The 19,363-nt window shown below is 44.7% G+C and overlaps 1 protein-coding gene across 2 annotated transcripts in view; it reads left to right on the top strand.

Annotated features, from left to right (window-relative positions):
• Positions 1-19,363, top strand: part of LOC125096937 (BEN domain-containing protein 5) — a 1,594,254-nt gene that overhangs the window by 1,526,429 nt on the left and 48,462 nt on the right. For both annotated transcript variants that reach the window (XM_047724116.1, XM_047724117.1), the window contains exon 10: positions 17,943-18,095. In XM_047724116.1, coding sequence (XP_047580072.1) covers positions 17,943-18,095 — 153 coding nt within the window. The remainder of the gene's footprint in view (positions 1-17,942; positions 18,096-19,363) is intronic.

Below are 19,363 nucleotides of genomic sequence, written 5' to 3' on the forward strand. Positions count from 1 at the left end.
TATAGGCTGTGTGGCTGCAATCAAGTTACTCAGTCACTCTGGGCCTCAAAGTCAGAATCAACAAGATGACAATAATATTTCCTATTAGGGTCATTGTAAGAATGTAGTGATACGATGTCCAGTGTGTTTAGCACAGGATCGGACTTTTTGTAAGCTCACCGAGTCGACTCAGAGTCAAGAGTCAGATTTACTTCTCCTTAGTATTGAAACATATTGTTGCTAACCTAAACACCCCATTTTTGTGATTTTGTTTGTGTGTATTTGTGTGTATGAAATCAGCTGTGTTTGTGCGAGTGTTCTAAATTCCGAAGCACCCACTTGTGACTGCTAAGATACTAGAATAGCGCCCCTTGGTGGAACTTTCTGTGATGCTGGTCGTGTTCTTCTGCACCGTCCATGAACAGTAGCTACCGGCCACATGTGGCCACAAGCTCTTGCGGTGTGGCTTGGACAACTGAGGAACTATTTGTTGTTGTTGTTGTTTTAAGATTTTACTTATTTATTTGTCAGAGAGAGAGAGAAAAACGAGCACAAGCAGGGGGAGCAGGAGGCCAAGGGAGAAACAGGCTCCCTGCTGAACAAGGAGCCCGATGCAGGACTCGATCCCAGGACCCTGGGATCATAACCCGAGCCGAAGGCAGACGCTTAATCAACCAGGAACCATCCAAGCGTCCCAAGGAACTGTTAGTAAACTTAATATAGATCTATTTAATTTCAGTAATCCCACATGACTGTTGTGTTAGATAATGCAGTCCTAGAATATTGTTTGTAATATCACCTGAAGTGATTATTATGGGATGAAGAAAATTCAGTACCACCTACCCATTTCAGACACCTGGACACACACTAACCCATGTAACCCTCATCAACCCTGTGAGAGGAACGGTTGTCACCTCCTGCTTGCTGACAAGGAAACGGAGACTTGGAGAAGTGAAGTGACTCCTTCAAGGTCACACAACCAGTTCAGGGTTTGAGCCTAGACCTCTAATTCCAAAACCCTTCCCTTTCCATGACCTATGCTGGTGCTGCCGTGTAGCGGTGTCTCCTGTCTTCGAACCTCAGCCGCACTCCCACTGCCTCAGGGAGGGGGACACTCCAGGGCTGCACCTGGGGGCAGTGGAGCCCTCTTAAGGGCTGTAAGACCACCTGATCTGGCCCTTCATTCTCTCTGCTCCAGAGACACTGGCTACCTCACTTTTCAGTGACCTCTTCAGGCATGCTCCTGCCCCAGGGTCTTCCTGCTGGCACTTAACCCCGTCTCTCCCCAGGGTGTATGTATATTTTTCTCTTATTATAAATGGATCACTCCAGCTGCAGGGTTCAAAGCAGATCTGGTTGCTAAGGGAGGGAAGGGGGTCTTGGAGTAGAAACTGGTCAGCTGGGTGGCGACACTATAGTTCAGAACCGCAAAAGTCAATGTCAAAAGCCAAGCCGTTGGGCCTCCTTGCCCAGAGCCTCAGACAGTTAAGTGTCAGAGCTGGAGTGACCTTTAGAATGTTCTTTCCATCCATTGAAAGTCCTTGTTGGAAGAATGATAAAACGGAGGCACAGAAGCAATAAGGTAATTTTCGGAAGGTCGGCCAAGTTCCTAACAAGAGCTTCCATCTGCTGCTATGATCTTTTCTCCGCATTACAAGACCATCATAAAAATAGAGATTTTACCCTCACCAAACTTCTTGCCTCCATCTCAATCCTGCTTTCATTTTTAGAGACAGCCCCTGTTTTCTTAAAGGCCACCGTATCACCTAAAAAGGCAGGGATTCAGTTCTCCCTAAACAAATCAATTTTTACAAAGAATGAGCAAATCTTCCCCCAGAAATCTGAGCATGGCCTCCAGAGAATACAGAAATTCATACAAGATGTCTTAGAAGAAGATAGAAAAATCTTTTTTATGAAGGAAAAAAACACACACACAAAAGCCCCAACATAATTTTTCTGATGCCTGATAATATTCTTCTCTCATCTCTCATTTCCCCACAACCATTTTGTCTTAGGCTCCGGGAGCCTGTGGGAAGCTGCTGTGTGATTTTTATCTCTATGATTAAAGTGTTACACTTTATTGAGTTCTTTACATCAGCAGCAAAATCTGCAATGCAGGATTTTACATAACACCTCATTTTCTTCCCTCACCATTACTGTTATTAACCTGGTGGCAATAAACAGAAAATACAGCTCTTCTTATGATGTACTCTTTATTTTTGTTCCAATAGCAAGAAGAAACATAAAAAGGGAAGGAACCAGAGAGAGCAGGAAAGAATTTTTTGCCCTTTAAGTCCCTTCGATGTCTGACCTCCTCTCTCCGTATTCCACAATAGCAGTTCTCCCAGAAGTTCAAGGACGGTGATGGTCTCTACTCAGGAATGTTTTCTTCTCCGCCATTAACTCATCCATTTACGCACTCAGTAAGGATTTCTTCAGCACCTACTATGTGCCAGGCACTGTGCTAGGGGTTGGAGGTATGAAGATTTTAGGTCTGGACCAGCACTTGGTCCAACTGGTGTAATAGACATGCACTGAAATAATGAGGAAACCGCAAGGTGAATGCACGTGAAAGAGGGCATGGTCAAGCATACCCAGATGGGCTAAGGAAGTCTTTACAGAGGAAGGGAAGCTTGTACTGGGCCATGGAGAATGGCCAGGTAGAGCAAGGCCCCCTCGGCTATGGGAACAGCATAAGGCAACCTTGGAAGGCACAGAAGAGCATGGCATGGTTTGGAAGCTGTCAGTCTGGCATGCCTGTTAGCAGACAGCAGGAAATGAGGCTGAAGATGGAGGCAGGTCATAGAGCATCTGATACTCCTATACTGAGATACCGGCCATACATTTTGTGAATTCACCCTCTGGGCTCCCTTGAGACCCCAAAATTAGAGGATCAAGGCAGAATGAGATAGCGGAATAACTTGTACTATGGACAGAAGATGTAGGTTTTGGGGTGCCTGGGTGGCTCAGTGGGTTAAAGCCTCTGCCTTCAGCTCAGGTCATGATCCTAGGGTCCTGGGATCGAGCCCCACGTCGGGCTTTCTGCTTATCGGGGAGCCTGCTTCCTCCTCTTTCTCTGCCTGCCTCTCTGTCTACTTGTGATCCCTGTCTGTCAAATAAATAAATAAAACCTTTAAAAAAAAAAAAAAAAGAAGATGTAGGTTTTATCCTTGGCTCTGTGACTTCCTCAGTGTAATCTTGAGCAGTGTATTCATCTGTAAAATGAGTGTGCTGGGAACGAGACAGTGACTGTGAACAAGTTGTGTAATTTGTATACTATTTCATGTGTCAAAGGAAATGATCCACCCAACAAAACTCTAGACCATTCAAGAACCAAAGAAGCCACAGACTAATTCTATGGGATTTTAGTAAATGCTTTTCATGTGGATGTGGGTGAAGGAGGCTGCCCTGTTCTGGGCTTTGGCTTCAAACCAAGAGATAAAGCCTCCTTGTCTACACCTCCTTGTCCAGCCCTTGCTTGACTCTCAGACTGCCCCCTTCCTCCTCGCTGCTTTCTGGCTGAGCAATGTGGTCCATAATAACCAAAATCTTCTGTTTGGAGGGAGTGAAAACCTATAGCAGAGTAATGGCTTGAGAACATCCTTGCCCTCATCCCATTTAGGGCACCCGAGTGTTTGAATGTGTGTATTTAAGTGTCTGAATTTTTTAAAAAATTCTTGTTCTGATTCTATATCTTATAAAAATGCATAGTGCTTATCTTTATATTAACAAGGAGCTCCGTTTTTATAGGCAATGAATAGGTTACATGGAAAAGTAGTCATGCTTAGGGAAAAATCAATTTGTTCGCATCAAAATGTTATGACCCAAGACCAGAGACCCTCCAATAGCATCTTCCTCTAACTGGGGACCAGTACCCAGGAGGCAAACATCCAATTCCCACTGAGAGATTGATGGCAGCACCCATCCTAGGGGGTGGCCCCACCTTCTAGCCAGCACACAAGCCAGAAACCTGGGAATCTGTCTGAATTTAGGTCCCATATCCAGCACCATCGGTTTTATTCTGTAATAGGTTTCAAACATGTACCTTCCTTCTCCTCTCCCTCCCTGTCCCTGATTTAATTGAGAAACTTATCATTTTTCAATCAGTTCCCACATGGACTATAACAAAAACATCTTAACTGTTCCACATGCCTCTGAGTCTTCTAACCTCTAATTCCTCCTCATCGAAGCCTTCCAAAAAATCTTACTAAAATGCAATACAAACATAATCATGTTATACTTTCCTAAAATACTTCTCTATGTTTTCTACTTTATATGAAAAGTCCTTAATGGTTTACAAGGCCTTCCATGATGAGTCCACAGAAGCCTTTTCAGCCCCCCTTTTCACACACTGCCCCCCTCAGTAATACTCTTCAATCATGCCAAACACCATATAGGTCCCTTAATGGGCTGGGTGGTTTGGGGTCCCATGGGTTTTTCTCACCCGGCTTCCTTTGTCAAGTATTTTTCTTTCTACTGGGGCCCCTTTCCTTATCATCCATTTGGTGAACACCTTCTTGTCTTTCACTATTTTGCTCAACAGCCACTTTCTCTGTGAAACCTTTCCCGACTTACCCAATAAATTGATGGTTCCTGCAGCTGTATCTTTGCCCAGTCTCCACATACATCTCTCAGAGCACCCGAATGACTGAGAGGAGAAAAGGGATGAGGAGAAAGAAGAAAGAAGAGTACAGTGAGAGAGGGGGAGAAGGAAGGAGAAGGGACAAAAGAACGGATATGGGGTCGCTGTTTGCACCTTTGTCCCCTCCCCCCATCCCCACACTGAACAAAGCAGCGAGGAACCACCTTATCTTTCTCCAGGGTGTAGTACAGAATTGCAGCATGAGTGTTGGCACCCCTGAACACTTCTTTGAAAAACAATTAATGCCTACTCTGCCACATGGGAAGACTGCTTTACCACAGGGAAATGGTCTTTTTGTAGGCTCTCGCCATACCAGGGAAAAGGACCAGGTACTCAGGTTCTGAAGGAGATAGAGTGGGAAACTCTGCCAGAATCTGCCCTCAGAGGTCATAGGAAAGAGAGAGAGGGGAAAAAAAAAACAAAACCCACCAGTGCAAAGCAGAAAGATGAGATGATTGAAAGGTAGAAGACTCTCAGGGCACAAGGGGCCATGAAAAGTCACCAAATCCATTCTCTAAATGGGGAAATTGAAGAGAGGGAAAGAAACTTCTCCAGGTCGCAGAGCAGGTTAGTAGGAGAGCCAAAATGAGTTTCCTGGGAAGAACTAAGATTTACTGAGGACTTACCAAACCCCCAGCTCAGTGGTTAGACATATATTTCTCTCTCTCTGGATCAGCTAACAACCTCCTACAGGAGATGTCTCCAAGCATTCAGGCCACACATATTTATTGAGTTCCTAACATGTTCCTGGGGGTGCCCTAGTTTCATCAGCCTTTGATTTATAATGAAGCAACATTAACTTTTAATTATGAAATTAAAATGTCCCTCGGCTCTCACAAGCTTACATATATCTCCGTCCCCTTCTTAGTTTGTCTTTCTGCTCAGACTAGAGCTTTCTGCAGGGAGGTTTGGATTTTCTATTTGTACCTGTGTCCACTCGTGATGCAGGAGTGAGCACCGGAGTGACCCCTAAGGGCAAGGAGCAAGCAGAGCCTTTCAAAGTAGTGAGATATAAGTTAGGATCGAGCTGAGGTCCTTTCCTGCTTTGAGATCTTGAGAAGCCCATCTCTGAAATTCTTTTGAGAAACTAAGCTCCCGTTTACTTCAGTGGATTGTTAAGAGAATCACATGAGCTAACTGGTATCAGAATGTGTTTTTTTTTTTGTTTTTTGGTTTTTGTTTTTAAAGTATTTATTTACTTGAGAGAGAGCACAGGCAGTGGGGAGGGGGCAGAGGCAGAGGGACAAGCAGACTCCCCTGCCGAGCAGGGAGCCTGGTGTGGGACTCGATCCCAGGACCCCAGAATCATGACCTGGCCTGAAGGCAGACACTTAACTGACTGGCCCACCTAAGCACCCCCAGTGTGAAAATGGTTTATATACTCTACAGTTGTGAAAAATGATGGTTATTGTCAGTAGATGTTCTACTGAGCAAGGAAGTTTACATTTGTGTAAGCTGGGTCTCCAAGCCCTGTGTTCCTCTAGCCCCTGTACCTCCCTTCAAATCTTCTGTTGTTTTAAAATGTCCATCTTCCTTGCAAAGTTAGTTTTAAAATGTCCATCTTCCTTGCAAAGTTTTGAGCTCAAGGAGGTCCATCCCCATGGTGCCAAGTACAGCACCTCCACACAGCATCACTGTGTGACTGGAAAAAAATGTATTTGAAGGTTACAAACTGCCAGATGTTTTGTTAGGCACAAAACCAGGTACTTCCTGACAGTTCTGTGAGCTTGAGATTATTATTCCCATTTTTGAGTCAAGAAACTGAAGCTTAGAGAAGGAAAGTAACTTCTATAGGTCCTAAAGTTCACCCATGTCTAAGCTGACACTTGAAGCCAAGTCTACTGAGCCCAAAACCACCCTACTCCATGAGGACCCTTCTCCTATCATCACCATCATTGTCATGGTCAACATTGGGTTCACTGGTCACTGCTATGGGGAGCAGGAGACAGATTGGGAGTTCTTCTTTTGCCCTGTTATGAATCCAGACCTCCTCTGCTGAGCCCCTGGCCTCTCTCCCTTTTTAAGGGCAGAGTTGATGAAGGAGGTAAAAGCAGGGGAAGGTTCCCTCCTACCAGGCCAGACCCAACTCCTCCTGGGTTATTAGGGGGAAATGCAGAAATGCCTTTATTTACATACAGATCTTCCTTTTCACTTTTAAGGAGAGGAGGGTTACAAGAGACAAATTGGAAGTAGGAAAATGTTTTTACTCCTCACCTTGCTGCTACTGGTGCTTTTTCCCTACACCCACGCATGACTCTCACAAATTTCCTTTGTCCTGAAGTTTATTCCACTGAGGCCAATGAGGCAAACAGATGCAGAGGCTGGGAGGTTCTGAAGAGCTTAGAGATGAAGGGCTTAACCCTAGGTCAGAAAGACTTGGGTTTGAATCTCAGCCTTACCTTTTGCAATCTCTTGTTTTCGTTCTCTGATTATAACAGAACTTAACTCATAGGATTGTTACTGGAATTATTACAAGCAGGAAGCACCCAGTAAATGTCAGTTGCTTTATTTTTTGTGTATTTTTTATTTTTTAAATTCAATTAATTTTGTATTTAAATTCAATTAGCCAACATATTATACATCATTAGTTTCAGATGTAGTGTTCAATAATTCATCAGTTGCTTACAACACCCAGTACTCATGATATCACAGGCTCTCCTTAATGTTCATCACCAAGTTACCCCATTCCCCCCCCCCCAACTCCTCTGCCCTCCAGCAACCCTCAGTTTGTTTCCTAGAGTTAAGGGTCTCTCATGGTTTTTCTCCCTCTCTGATGACTTCCCATTCAGTTTTCTCTCCCTTCCCCTGTGATCCTCTGTGCTCTTTCTTATATTCCACATATGAGTAAAATCATTAATTGTCTTTCTCTGAATGACTTATTTCGCTCAGCATAATGTCAGTGCTTTTGATGAAGTCCTGGTCAAGATCATGGACCACAAAGCCAGATAGCTTGGGTTTTGCCACTTACCACTATGTAATGTGGGGGTTCCTTTGCAAGTTACTTAAACCTCTCTGGTCATCAGTTTCCTCATTTGTAAATGATGTTTCCATCTGAGGTGGGTGTGTGAGTAAGGAGTGGCAGGTGGTAAGCATGAAGTTGTTACTACTGTGGTCCCTCCATAGGGCCTTGGGTGAAACTCCTTCCACCACATCCCTTCCTCTGCCTTTCTCTGAGTCCAGGATACCTGCTCCATTCATTTATGATAATTTAGTCACTTAGCAAGTATCCCCTGAGTACCTGTGTACCTGGGCCCTATGATACATCCTCAGGATACAGAGGTGGACAAAACAAGGTCCTAGACCTCACTGGCTTCATAAATGACTCCCTCCTTCTTCAAACTTTTTTTTTTTTTTGCTCTAGTTTTCATGAAATCTCAGTGTCTGTGTTTCATCCTGCTCCCTGCCACTCTACAGTGTCCTTCACCCCAAATCTCAGTGTTAGAGGGCTCCAGAGGCACCTCGGTGCTACAGATGCCCACCTTCATGCCCCCAGGGCAGCCTGCTCCCCAGGGCTCCAGGGACTGTGGGTAACTGCCTACCTGACATGACCTGGCTGGTGGCCAATAGTCACTGCAAGCTGCCTCAATCCTTCCCAGATCCCGTGTCCTCGACAGCATCACGACTGGTCTCCACCCCAGTCTCCTCTGTCTATGTGGCACCACCGTCTTCCCGTTGCTCAAGTCACAAAGTCCCCATCTGTCTTTGACTCATTCTGCATACAATCCATGCGCAGGTCGTACAAGGTTGTGGCCAAAATATTTCTCTAATTTGCCTTTCTCTTTTCATCACAGCCACCCTGCTCTGATTCAAGCCACTGTGATCTCTGGGGGGACCTGTTCAACAGCTTCCACTCATGCCCCTGAAATCCATTATCTCCACGACAGGCAAGGGAATCCTTTTACCACATTCCCTGTTAAAAATGACTTTTCACTGTGCCTAGACCAAACTCGGGCCCCAGGCTGCAAGGCCCTGTGGGAGTTATACCTTATGAACCTCGCCAGGCTCACCTTCCCATGTTTATCACGATCCCACCACGAACCTTCCCTCTGGTCTTTGAAAATGTCACACTCGTCCTTGCTTCTGGGTCTTTATTTGCCCAGAATTCTCTTGTCGGCCTCATTGAACAGCTCGTTCTTAAAGTCCTTCCAGGCTCAGCTCACCTCTCAGAGGCCTTTCCTGATCACACTATCTAAAGTAGACCCTGTCCCCATCCACTTGGTGATTCGCCATCATGTCACCCCCTTAGTGCATTCCTAGCATGTATTACTATCTGGGGTCACCTGGCTTAGATGCCATTCACCGTCTGTCATCCTCACCCACGGGTCAGCTCCTCGAAGGCAGGACCCGCATCTGCTTGGGTCACCCCCCCGGGGTCCTAGAAACAGTAAGTTCATAGCAAGTATGTGTCAAAAGAATGAATGAATAAACTGGATGATAAATACTTTAGCAGAAGGATATTTTTTTTTAAATCTATGGTAGTCCAGAAGAGAGAGCCGCTGTTCCTGAGAGAGTCGAGGAAGGCTCTTGGACAAAGGGCCATTAGGCCTAGCAGCAGAGGATGAGCAGGCTGTTAGCAGGCGGGGAGGGGGATGGGGAAGATAGGCATTTCCACCTGCAGGAATGGCAGACAGGAAGCACGGAGGAGAAGGACACATGTGCTAGGGTAGCTGCGGGTGTCTGGAAGCTGCAGGCAGGTCTCGAGCACAAGATGGAGGAAGGCAGGAGAAAAAGTGCCCACAGCCCACCCACCCAGTTCCCTTGGCTGGCTCTCTGGGTTTCCTGTGTGGTGGTTCCTCTTCTTGTCCCAACTGATTCCTCATATCCTTTGTGACCAGAAATTGTGTTCCGCCATATCCAGGGCGTTGCTGAGCCAGCGAAGCCATAACTGTGCCACTTCAGAGGACTAGATTATACATGACAAAGACAATGACTTTGTTTCATTTGTTCTGTTGTTTTTAAAGAAAGCGTTCTCAATTTTTCAGAAAAACTATTCTTCCTGCCTTAGGACATGCACCCTAACTTCCATAAACGTCTACTTTAACTTTTTCTTTTTTCCTTTAGCTTCATATTTATTGTGCTTTCTTTTCTACTTTAACTTAAAAAAAAAAAAAAAAAAAAAAACCAGGGAAGTAATTTAGTTGATAATAAAAAGATTAGATTTGGGGCTTTTTCTCCTGAGGCTCATGGGGAGACAGCTTCCTGGGGTAGCTGGGGAACTGTCAGGAAGTTTTTTTCTCAGCAGGGGAACTGTCTGGAAGTTTTCTTCCTCCCCTGACCACCCCCCCCCCCAGTGCCCTTTGAGAGTTTGAGAGGCTAAGCCTGCTAGGATCCTTAGAGATCCTTGAGTCCCCAGACCTCCCAGTCCCTCAGCTCAGAGATGAAGAAAACTGCATAGATCTGGCAATCCTCAGACCAGGGCGATTGCCTTGCTAGACTGGAAGCCCCTGAGAGCACAGCAGGACACAGAGGGACCTGGGTCCCTGCCCTGGCACTTCCCATGGCACAACGCTGTGCCAGCTACTGCTGCCCTTGGAGCTCCGGTCCGCTCCTCTGGAAGGACAAAGCAGCTCGTCCTCCTCACTTAGGGTTATGCCTGCAGAAGCTCCAGCTTCTTTCTGCTTACCCAACCCAGGACTAAGCCCCCTGCCCTGCCTGGGTTGGATCCCCCTTCTTTCTCTGGATCGAACCCATGCTGAACACTGAAGAGCTGTCCGGATCCGAGGGAGTCAGCCCCAACTCTCAGCACCAAGCACAGATCTGAGGTGAAGCAGGGAAGCGGCTCAGAATGTAGGGGGATAAAAAACCCATTTCCTCCCTGGTGTCTAGGAGGAAGCAACTCCACACTAAATTATGTTGCAAACATGCCCTAAGGTAGTTTTAGTTTTATTGGCGCTGATTTTAATTTACTCTTTAGGCCCCTGATAGCAGGATGAGCTGTCGGCTGCTGGCAAGGGGACAGCCCTTTATCACTTGGTTTTAATTAAGATTCTTAAGTTTGGAAGGAAAGAACAGAGATGCTTTCCTTCCCTTCTAATCTCAGTCTGAACTTGTAATGAAGGGCCCTGCATTAGCAACGCACTCCTTGCCCTGACTGACCATGAAAAGGGGCCTCATTTGACTGCTGGGGAAAATCTAGGCTGCATTTGTTTGTTCCTATCATTCACTGGTGGTTCCATCACTTTATTTCCTGTTCATTCCTCTGCCAAAGCCTGTACGATAACCTACCACACACCAGGCCTTGCTCTGTCCTATGGATTTAGAAAAAATCAATACTGTATGGTCCCTGACCTGGAAGAACTCGCATTTTAATGGGAGATAGGAATAAACAAAGCATTTTTATGGCACGTGGGAAGTGCCATGAGACAGAGAGCTGTGTCTTGAATTATGAGAGCACAGAGGAGGCTGTTACCTCATCCTGAGGAATAAAAGGCTATTTGAATTGTGATTTTTTTAGTACTGTCAGACAAATAACATTAGCTGCTATAACAACCAATCCCAAACTTCAGCGGCTTAGGATAGTAAAGGGTTCATCCCAGTTCGACCCGGGGCAAAAGGCTTGTTTTCCTCCCAGTGTGGACTCAGGGACATAGGCTTCTTCTGTCTTCCTTCTTACGATACATGTAGCTTCCATGCACAAGAGCAAGAGAGAATGTGGGTGATTGTGTATGAGGGTTATGGTCAGACCTGGAAGTGGCAGGTATCACCACTGCTGACATCCCATCGGCCCTCAGCCATGTTGCAAGGGAAAGGGGTCCACGGTCCAGGAAAAGGGAATGAGACCGTTGAGTACCCGCTCAGTTTCTGCCTTACATGTGCAGCTTGCATCAAAGTTAGCCAGATCAAAAGAAAACATATTCCAGGCAGAGGAGGTAGTTATGGTGTGTGAACATGGAGATGGAAGTCATGAGCGTAGCAGGTCCACGTACCACGGGTAGTTCCAGGTGGCTGGAGTGGTTGGTGTCAGACCAGGAGGGGCACCAGCCAAGACTAGACAGGGCAGGGACTGGACCATGTGGGGCCTTCCACAATATGTGAAGGGGCTTGCATTCTGTCCTGTGAACAGTAGAAAAATATAGAAAGGTTTCAACTAGGAAGTGACATGATGATTTGTTTGCATTTAAAAAGATCGCTCTGGTGCAGCAAGAAACTGGGGAAGAAGCTATTATAGCTGAATAAGTAAAGATGATGGGACTTGGATCAGACATGTTCCCGGTCCTCAAAGAGCTTACAGATATACCCACAGGCATACTTACCACCCAGATTAGCTGCAGAGCAGCAAGTACTATGCCAAAGCCCAAGCAAGAATCCAAGAGTCACTTTTAAAAAAAGGAAATTGAGGGGCGCCTGGGTGGCTCAGTGGGTTGAGCCGCTGCCTTCGGCTCAGGTCATGATCCCAGGTCCTGGGTTCAAGCCCCGCATCAGGCTTTCTGCTCAGCAGGGAGCCTGCTTCCTCCTCTCTCTCTGCCTGCCTCTCTGCCTACTTGTGATTTCTCTCTGTCAAATAAATAAATAGAATCTTTAAAAAAAAAAAAAAAAAAGGAAATTGAGACAGAGTGGAGAGTTGCTGCCTCTCCGTGCTCACAGACTGGGTTAACATTAGAACCAGAATTAGAGCCCCTGCTCCTGCCTTCTAACTGGGCCCATACAAGTCCATAAAGCCAGGTTAGGCACAAACCATAATAAGGATGTTGTCATTAGTATTAGTATTTGTGGTCCTCTGGATTCACCACAAAGTGCAGGGCATGTGTAGTGAAGAAGAAAGAACTTGGACCCTACTCAGGTAAATATCCTAGACAGTTTTTACTTCAGCTCCAGCCCATAGAACCTCAGAGGGGGAAGGGGTTTTAGAAACGAATTAATCCCTTAATGTTGTTTTGGAAATACTACCCAATGTGGTTAAATATGAAAAAGAAAGGAGAAGCATAAAAACTGGGGTGGGGGGGGCAGGCAGGAGATAGAAGTACTATGTACAGGTGACAAGTTTACAAACGCCTTTCTTCACTCCTTCTTTCCAGGCATCCTGACCTCCTTGCTGTTCCTGAAACATGCCAAGTGCATGTCATTGTTGCGTTTACTTCTCCTTTCACCTGGAAAACTCTTCCAACTGATAGCCTCAAGACTAACTCTCCTCCTCTGTTCATGTTGCCAATTTTCCAGAAACCTCTGTTACTTTCTATTCCACTTCTTTACTTTATTTGCCTCCATGGCACTAATGCCTCCTGACATCTTGTGTTTATTGATTGATTTGTTTATTCCCTTTCTCTCCTCATAGACTGTAAACTTTTGGAGCTCAGGAACTTTCTGTTGTATTCACTGCTCTATCCCCAGGACCCAGCACACTCCCTGGTGCATACCCAATGCCTAGAACACTGTCCGATACATCATAGGCACTAAGCGATTATTTGTTGAATAAGCAAATGAAAATCTAAGAAAACAAAATGATAAATTATTACAAATAATAATAGAATTAGTGAAGTATGGAGTACAAATTCAATATGTCAAGAACAAAAGCCTTTAGGGGTACCTGGCTGGCTCAGTTGAAGGGGCATGCAACTCTTGATTTTGGGATCATGAGCCCTTGATGAGTATAGAGAATTCTGAGTATAGAGAATTCTAAAAAAATAAATAAACTTTACAAAAAAGAATAAGAACCTTTTTATTTAAAGAACTATTAGAAGAGTTAATGGAAGAAAGCATCACATTTACGGCAGCAAGTAAAAATGTAAGCTGCCTTGGCATCAAAAAGGATATTCATGATTTATATGAAAACAAAACCAAAAACTTTTTTAAAAATGTCCTGCTTTACCCAAGAGAAAATTTGAATAAATGGAAAGTCAAAATATATTCTTGGATTGGAAGGCTCCAGTCACAAGACTTGATTCGTCCTATGATAATACGAAGTCTAATAGTGATTATATTATTGAGACTATTGACAGGGTTAGGGGAGAAAGAAAATTAAACAAGCTAATCATAAAGATCATACAGAAAAATATGCAAGACAATACAGGAATATTTGGGAAAAGAACCATAATGAGGTGATCATAAGCCCTTCAAATATTAAAATGCATTATATAAAACTCTGATTTGAAAAGATACATTCACCCCTATTTTTATGGCAGCATTGTTTACAATAGCCAACATATGGAAGCAGCCCAGGTGTCCATTGATAAATGAATGGATAAAGATTGGTATAAATGTGTATTTATGGTAGAATATTACTCAGCTACAAAAAGGAATGAGATCTCGGTATTTGTGATAAATGTGGATAGATCCAGAGGGCATTATGCCAAGTGAAATAAGTCAGAGACTAATACTCTATGATTTCCCTTTATATGTGGAATCTAAAAAACAAACAAACAAAAAACCAGAAACGGACCTACAATTATAGAGAACGAACTGGTGATTGCCAGGAGCAGGAGATGAGCAAAATGAGGGAAGGGGAGTTGGAAGTACAGGCTTCCAGTTATAGAAGGAATAAGTCTATGAAGAGGAAGGGTGCAGCATAGGGAACATAGTCAGTGGGATTGTAATAGTGTTGCATGGTGACAGATGTTAACTACACTTAAAACTATAAAATGAGGGGCGCCTGGGTGGCTCAGTGGGTTAAAGCCTCTGCCTTCAGTTCAGGTCATGATCCCAGGGTCCTGGGATCAAGCCCTGCATCGGGCTCTCTGCTCAGCGGGGAGCCTGCTTCTCCCTCTCTCTCTCTGCCTGACTCTCTGCCTACTTGTGATCTCTCTCTCTGTCAAAGAAATAAATAAAAATCTTAAAAAAAAAAAAACTATAAAATGAAGGTGTGCTTGAGTGGCTCAGTGGGTTAGAGCCTCTGCCTTCGGCTCAGGTCATGATCCCAGGGTCCTGGATCAAGCCCTGCATCGGGCTCTCTGCTTAGCAGGGAACCTGCTTCCTCCTCTCCCTCTGCCTGCCTCTCTGACTACTTGTGATCTCTGTCTATCAAATTAAAAAAAAAAAAAAAAAGATTCTCTCTCCCTTTCTCTCTGCCCCCTGCCTGTTCCTTCTAAAAAAAATATATATATATATAAAATGAAATAAGATACATTATAAACTTAGCATAATTAAAACTGTGTGGTATTGACACAAGAATAGATAAATGATTAGAACAGGATAAAAAGCACAAAAATAACCCAAATCCATACCAAAATGTGTATGGTAAAGATGACTTTTCAAGTCCGTGGGGAGAAAATGCACAATTTCATAAATAGTGTGGGACAGTAAAGTGCAATCCTTACCTCACAACCTAGGTCCATGTGAATTAAGTTTGAAATGGAATATTTAAATATAAAAGTGAAACAATAAAATTAATAGAAGAAATGATGAAAAATTTGACTCAGAAACCACAAAAGGAAAGATTGATAAATCTATATAAAAATCAGCATTTAGAAATTTCTGAATGGAAAAAAGTACTAGTAGAAGTAAAGTGAAAAAAAATGACCAGCAGAGCAAAATATTTTTGTACTAAACATAAAAACTAATATTCCAGCTTTCAAAATGGGCAGGTGAAATTAATAAACAATTCATAGAAAACAAAATGCAAATGGTTCTTAAACGTATGAAAAGCCTAAACTTAACCAAGCAATAAAAGAGAATTATACTAAGAGAAATTCAGATTAAAACTAATCTTAGGGGTGCCTGGATGGCTCAGTGGTTAAGCATCTGACACTTAATATCAGCTCAGGTCTTGATCTCAGGGCTGTGAGTTCAAGCCCCGTGCTGGGCTCCATACTGGGTGTGGAGCCTACTTAAAAAAAAAAAACAAAAAACAAAAGGACTATTCTTAGATATCCTATTTCACCCTCCCACCAACTTGGCGAATATCACAAAGTTTCGTTCCACGCATGTTGTCAAGTTAATTGCCAAAGAGACATTGTAATATTTTGCTAGGAGTATGAACTGGTCCTTTTGGAGAGGTCAGTCTGTCAGTATTGATCAGAACTGCAATGCCCAGGGGACCCAGAAATTCTGCTTCTTGAAATTTATCCTACGTATAATTATATATGTGTGAAATAGCATATATTCAGAGTCAATCACTGAGACATTTTTGGTAACAGGAAAAGGTTGGAAATCACTTAAATGTCTGTCGATAGGAGACTAGCTATACGGTTTAAATATGGCTGTTAAAAAGAATGAAGTAACTGTTGCTGCACTGAGAAAAAATTACCTCCAAGACATGTTAGGAGAAAAAAAGCAGATCCAAATAGTGTGTTCGGTGTGCCCTCATTTGTTTGTCCTGGGGACAGCAGGGTTGGATAGGGGATGGATATTTACTTGTTTGTGTGTGAAGCATCTCTGGAAGGAAGCAGGAGAACCTGATAACATGAGTGGCCTCTGGAGAGTGAAACTGGGTGCCTAGAGATTGGAAGAGATGATAGAGGTTTCTCCCTATAAATCCTCCCATATCTTTTTGACTTTTGAACCATGTAGATCAATCAGTATAACTTGCTGGTTATTTAAAGTAAAATCACATTAGGTACCAGGTGCCAGGTGTCAGGATAGGGCAGCGGAAGCCACTCCAGAATGTTACCAGAAGAACCAGGTTCTAATTCTTACTCCTTTGCTAAGTGGCTGGCCGGCCAGCCTCCAGCAAGCAGCACCCCGCCCCCCTCCCACCCCCCACACCTGCACAGCACTGAGCCTGGCAAGGTCAAAGCTGCTGGCTTCCGGCTTCGGCGTCCAGAGATTTAGAAACTGTAGTTTTCTTTTCCTTACACATTTCTTAAGTCATCTCTCTGCCTCCTCCTCTCCTCTGCAGCTCATCAAAAGCTCAGAGGAAAGACAGACAATTGACAGAAAATAAAATTGCGAAGATGACTTTATAGGGCTCCTGTTGAATCATTGTGTATTCCACCTCCAAAGCTGAAAATGATGAGTTTAATATCACACAGAGCAGTGCATCTTGTGTCTCTCCGAAGACAGCTTATGCTACCCAGAGAGTTGGGAGCTCGGCAAGACATAATTTTTCACTCCAACTCAGAGGCAAATGAAATGACAGTCATCAGGCCCACATTCTAGAAGCAACACGGTTTTCATTTGGTTTTAACTTCGTTTTAAAGTGTCCCAAGGAGGAAGAAGCCTTCTACACACAGTCTCTCTTTCTTTCCCAGGAATGCATGCTCAAAGGGGGATGGAAAGGTGGCCGGGGTTTGCCTTGGCCATTTCTAGAGCTGACCCGTTGATGGTGGGAAGTTAACCGTGCCGGCGGTCGGGCGACCCTGGTTTCAGTCTCCGTTTTGCTAGGCTAGACAAGCCTCTCTCAAACTCGGAGCTTCTGTCACTCTCAGAAAGGATTTTTAGGTATACATTGGGCTGATTTGAGGGACATTGAAGATTTGGGAGCCAAAAAAATTCCCCAATTCTTGCCAGTCTGTTCTGGTGTCTGGACAGTCTCTCTGGAGTCACTGGTCCAGTCATTCTGCATGCAGCTCCTAAGCCCCCTTTATGTCCAGCCACAGGCTCTTTATAGCCCTCTCCCTACCTTCAGGGAGCTCGTAATTTGGAATATTTGCAAATAATGCCATATCAGGCTAGGGAATCCCTTAAATATGTGTAAGTAGAGAGCAGAGAAAGTCAAAATCATCTTTACAGAGTACAAGGTATAAGGTGTATTATTTTTTCCATGCCCTATTTATATATTATTGGGGAGCAGGTATGGCAACATAAAATGAGGTTAAATAAAAGAATTAATATGTCACGTGTAAAACTCCCAGAGTCATGCTCGGCATGCATTAAAATGTGCAGTAAATGATAGTAATTATCGCTGCAATGTTTGGTTCCCACCATAACTCTCTGAGGTTGGAAGTAAAATGACCCATTTGCCAAATACAAAAGCTGAGACTCCTTGTAGGACCACGATCTCTCCCAGACCCCCTCAGCTAGAAATGGCCCTGTTGGGCCCAAACCATAAGCAGCCCCAATAGAAATACAATTGTGTCATCTGAAGGTACTTCTCATTAATCAGAAAAACAAAGTCGGTTAGTGCCTTTAGTCACGAATGTTATTAACTGTTCTGGGTAAGCAACATCCCGATATAACCCACCAAAGCCCTCACCCCTTCAGAACTCTGAAGAGGGCTACTAAAGGTAATGCTCTCAGCCCCTGGGGGCAGATGGTGTTAGAAGTGAGGAGAAATTGGGGTTCACAAGTCTTAACCCTTCCAATTACATTGCAGAGGTGTGCTAAGTCTGACCCACAGGCGTAGCTCGGGAGGAAGTGTGTGTGTGTTGCACACTGTGTTTAGCGTCTGGTCCTTTAAGGCGAGCTCTGTGACCCCAGACTTCTCATTTGTCATCCTTTCTTTCAACAGAAAACAAGCCTGGAGTTTTATATTGACATCCACGCCCACTCCACCATGATGAATGGCTTCATGTACGGCAACATCTTTGAGGATGAGGAACGGTTCCAGAGGCAGGCCATTTTCCCCAAGCTCCTCTGCCAGAATGCCGAGGACTTCTCCTACGTAGGTCAAGAGTTCTCTCTCAGCAGCCCCCATCCAGCTCCCTCCCCTTCCTCTTCACTCAGCTCAGTGGGGTTTACTGTTCTCAGGACGCCAGCTCTGTGCCAGGCCCTGTGTGGGTGATAAAGACAGAGGTGAACAAGCAGCGCCTCACCAGTCAGCGGGGAGAGTCTTGGAAAAGGCAGCATCTGGTCTTTCTGAGGAGCCGGGATTTGTTCAGTTGAGGTGACCCCGGCTTTCGCAAAATAAGGGACTCACCAAGAACCACCCACCCTGGCTCCTGCCCCGGGGGTCTGGGGTCTACTTTCTCCTCATCGGTCTCTTTTAGTAGGAGCCTCGCCCCCTACTGAAGGGGGTCATGTGCCTGCCATGTTCTCTCTCCCTCCGTCCATGACTGTTTGTGGGTCTTGATTTCTTCCTCAGTAATTTGTGGGCGGTCATGTTCTGCCCTGCCCACATCATAGCTTCCTGGGAGGGCAGAGGCAGTAACAGGCAGCCGAGAACTCTACAGACAGTGAAGACCTCAGCAGACCCCAGAGACTGGTTGTTACTCCCCACCTCACACGCGCAGAGGAAGACTCAGCAGCGAGAATAATTTGCAGCAAAAAGTGGTACTGGAAAAGGGCAAGGAGAGAAGATAAGGAAGAGAATCAGCATGGGGTGTGAGGACATGGGAGAGAGTTGTTGTACATTTTCCTTTGTTTTGATACTGAAAGTCCAAGGCCTGTTATTTCCATGTGGCCAGAGGGGGAGAGTCCCACAAAGGTCATAGCAATTTTTGAAGGTGATGAGCTGAAAACTTCCCTGCCCTTTGCTCCAGGCCTGGACATTAGTGGAGATGATGAATTTCTCCATGAAGAATATACACTTTGAATCCCAGAAGTTTTTGAATGCTAGGCTAGGAAAGGAACTGGCTCAGTCTCCTCTTTGTATTCAAGAGACACCTATGGCCCAGAGAAATTCAGTATGTGCAGCGAAGTGACTCAGCATTTGGTGCAGAATCAAAGCAATTTGCATCTCTGGGGTAGAAAGAGCCATGCCTGTTTCTGCAGGAATCTACAGGGATGGCCAGTCCCAGGCTTTTTGAAACTACTGAATTTCAGACCGTGGTCTCCTGGGTCATATTCTCTGGGAGGCCTCAGAGACCCTCACAGGGGTGAGGTTCCCATGGCAAAACAAAAGGGGCACCAGTCTAGGAGCTTTGTTTCTGGCCTTGCCTGATGATGTTCCTGTACTGCAGCCAACTTAAGAGCTCAAGGCCAGGGTCAAGG

Source organism: Lutra lutra, chromosome 4 (genome assembly GCF_902655055.1).
Source record: "Lutra lutra chromosome 4, mLutLut1.2, whole genome shotgun sequence".
Lineage (NCBI taxonomy): Eukaryota > Metazoa > Chordata > Mammalia > Carnivora > Mustelidae > Lutra > Lutra lutra.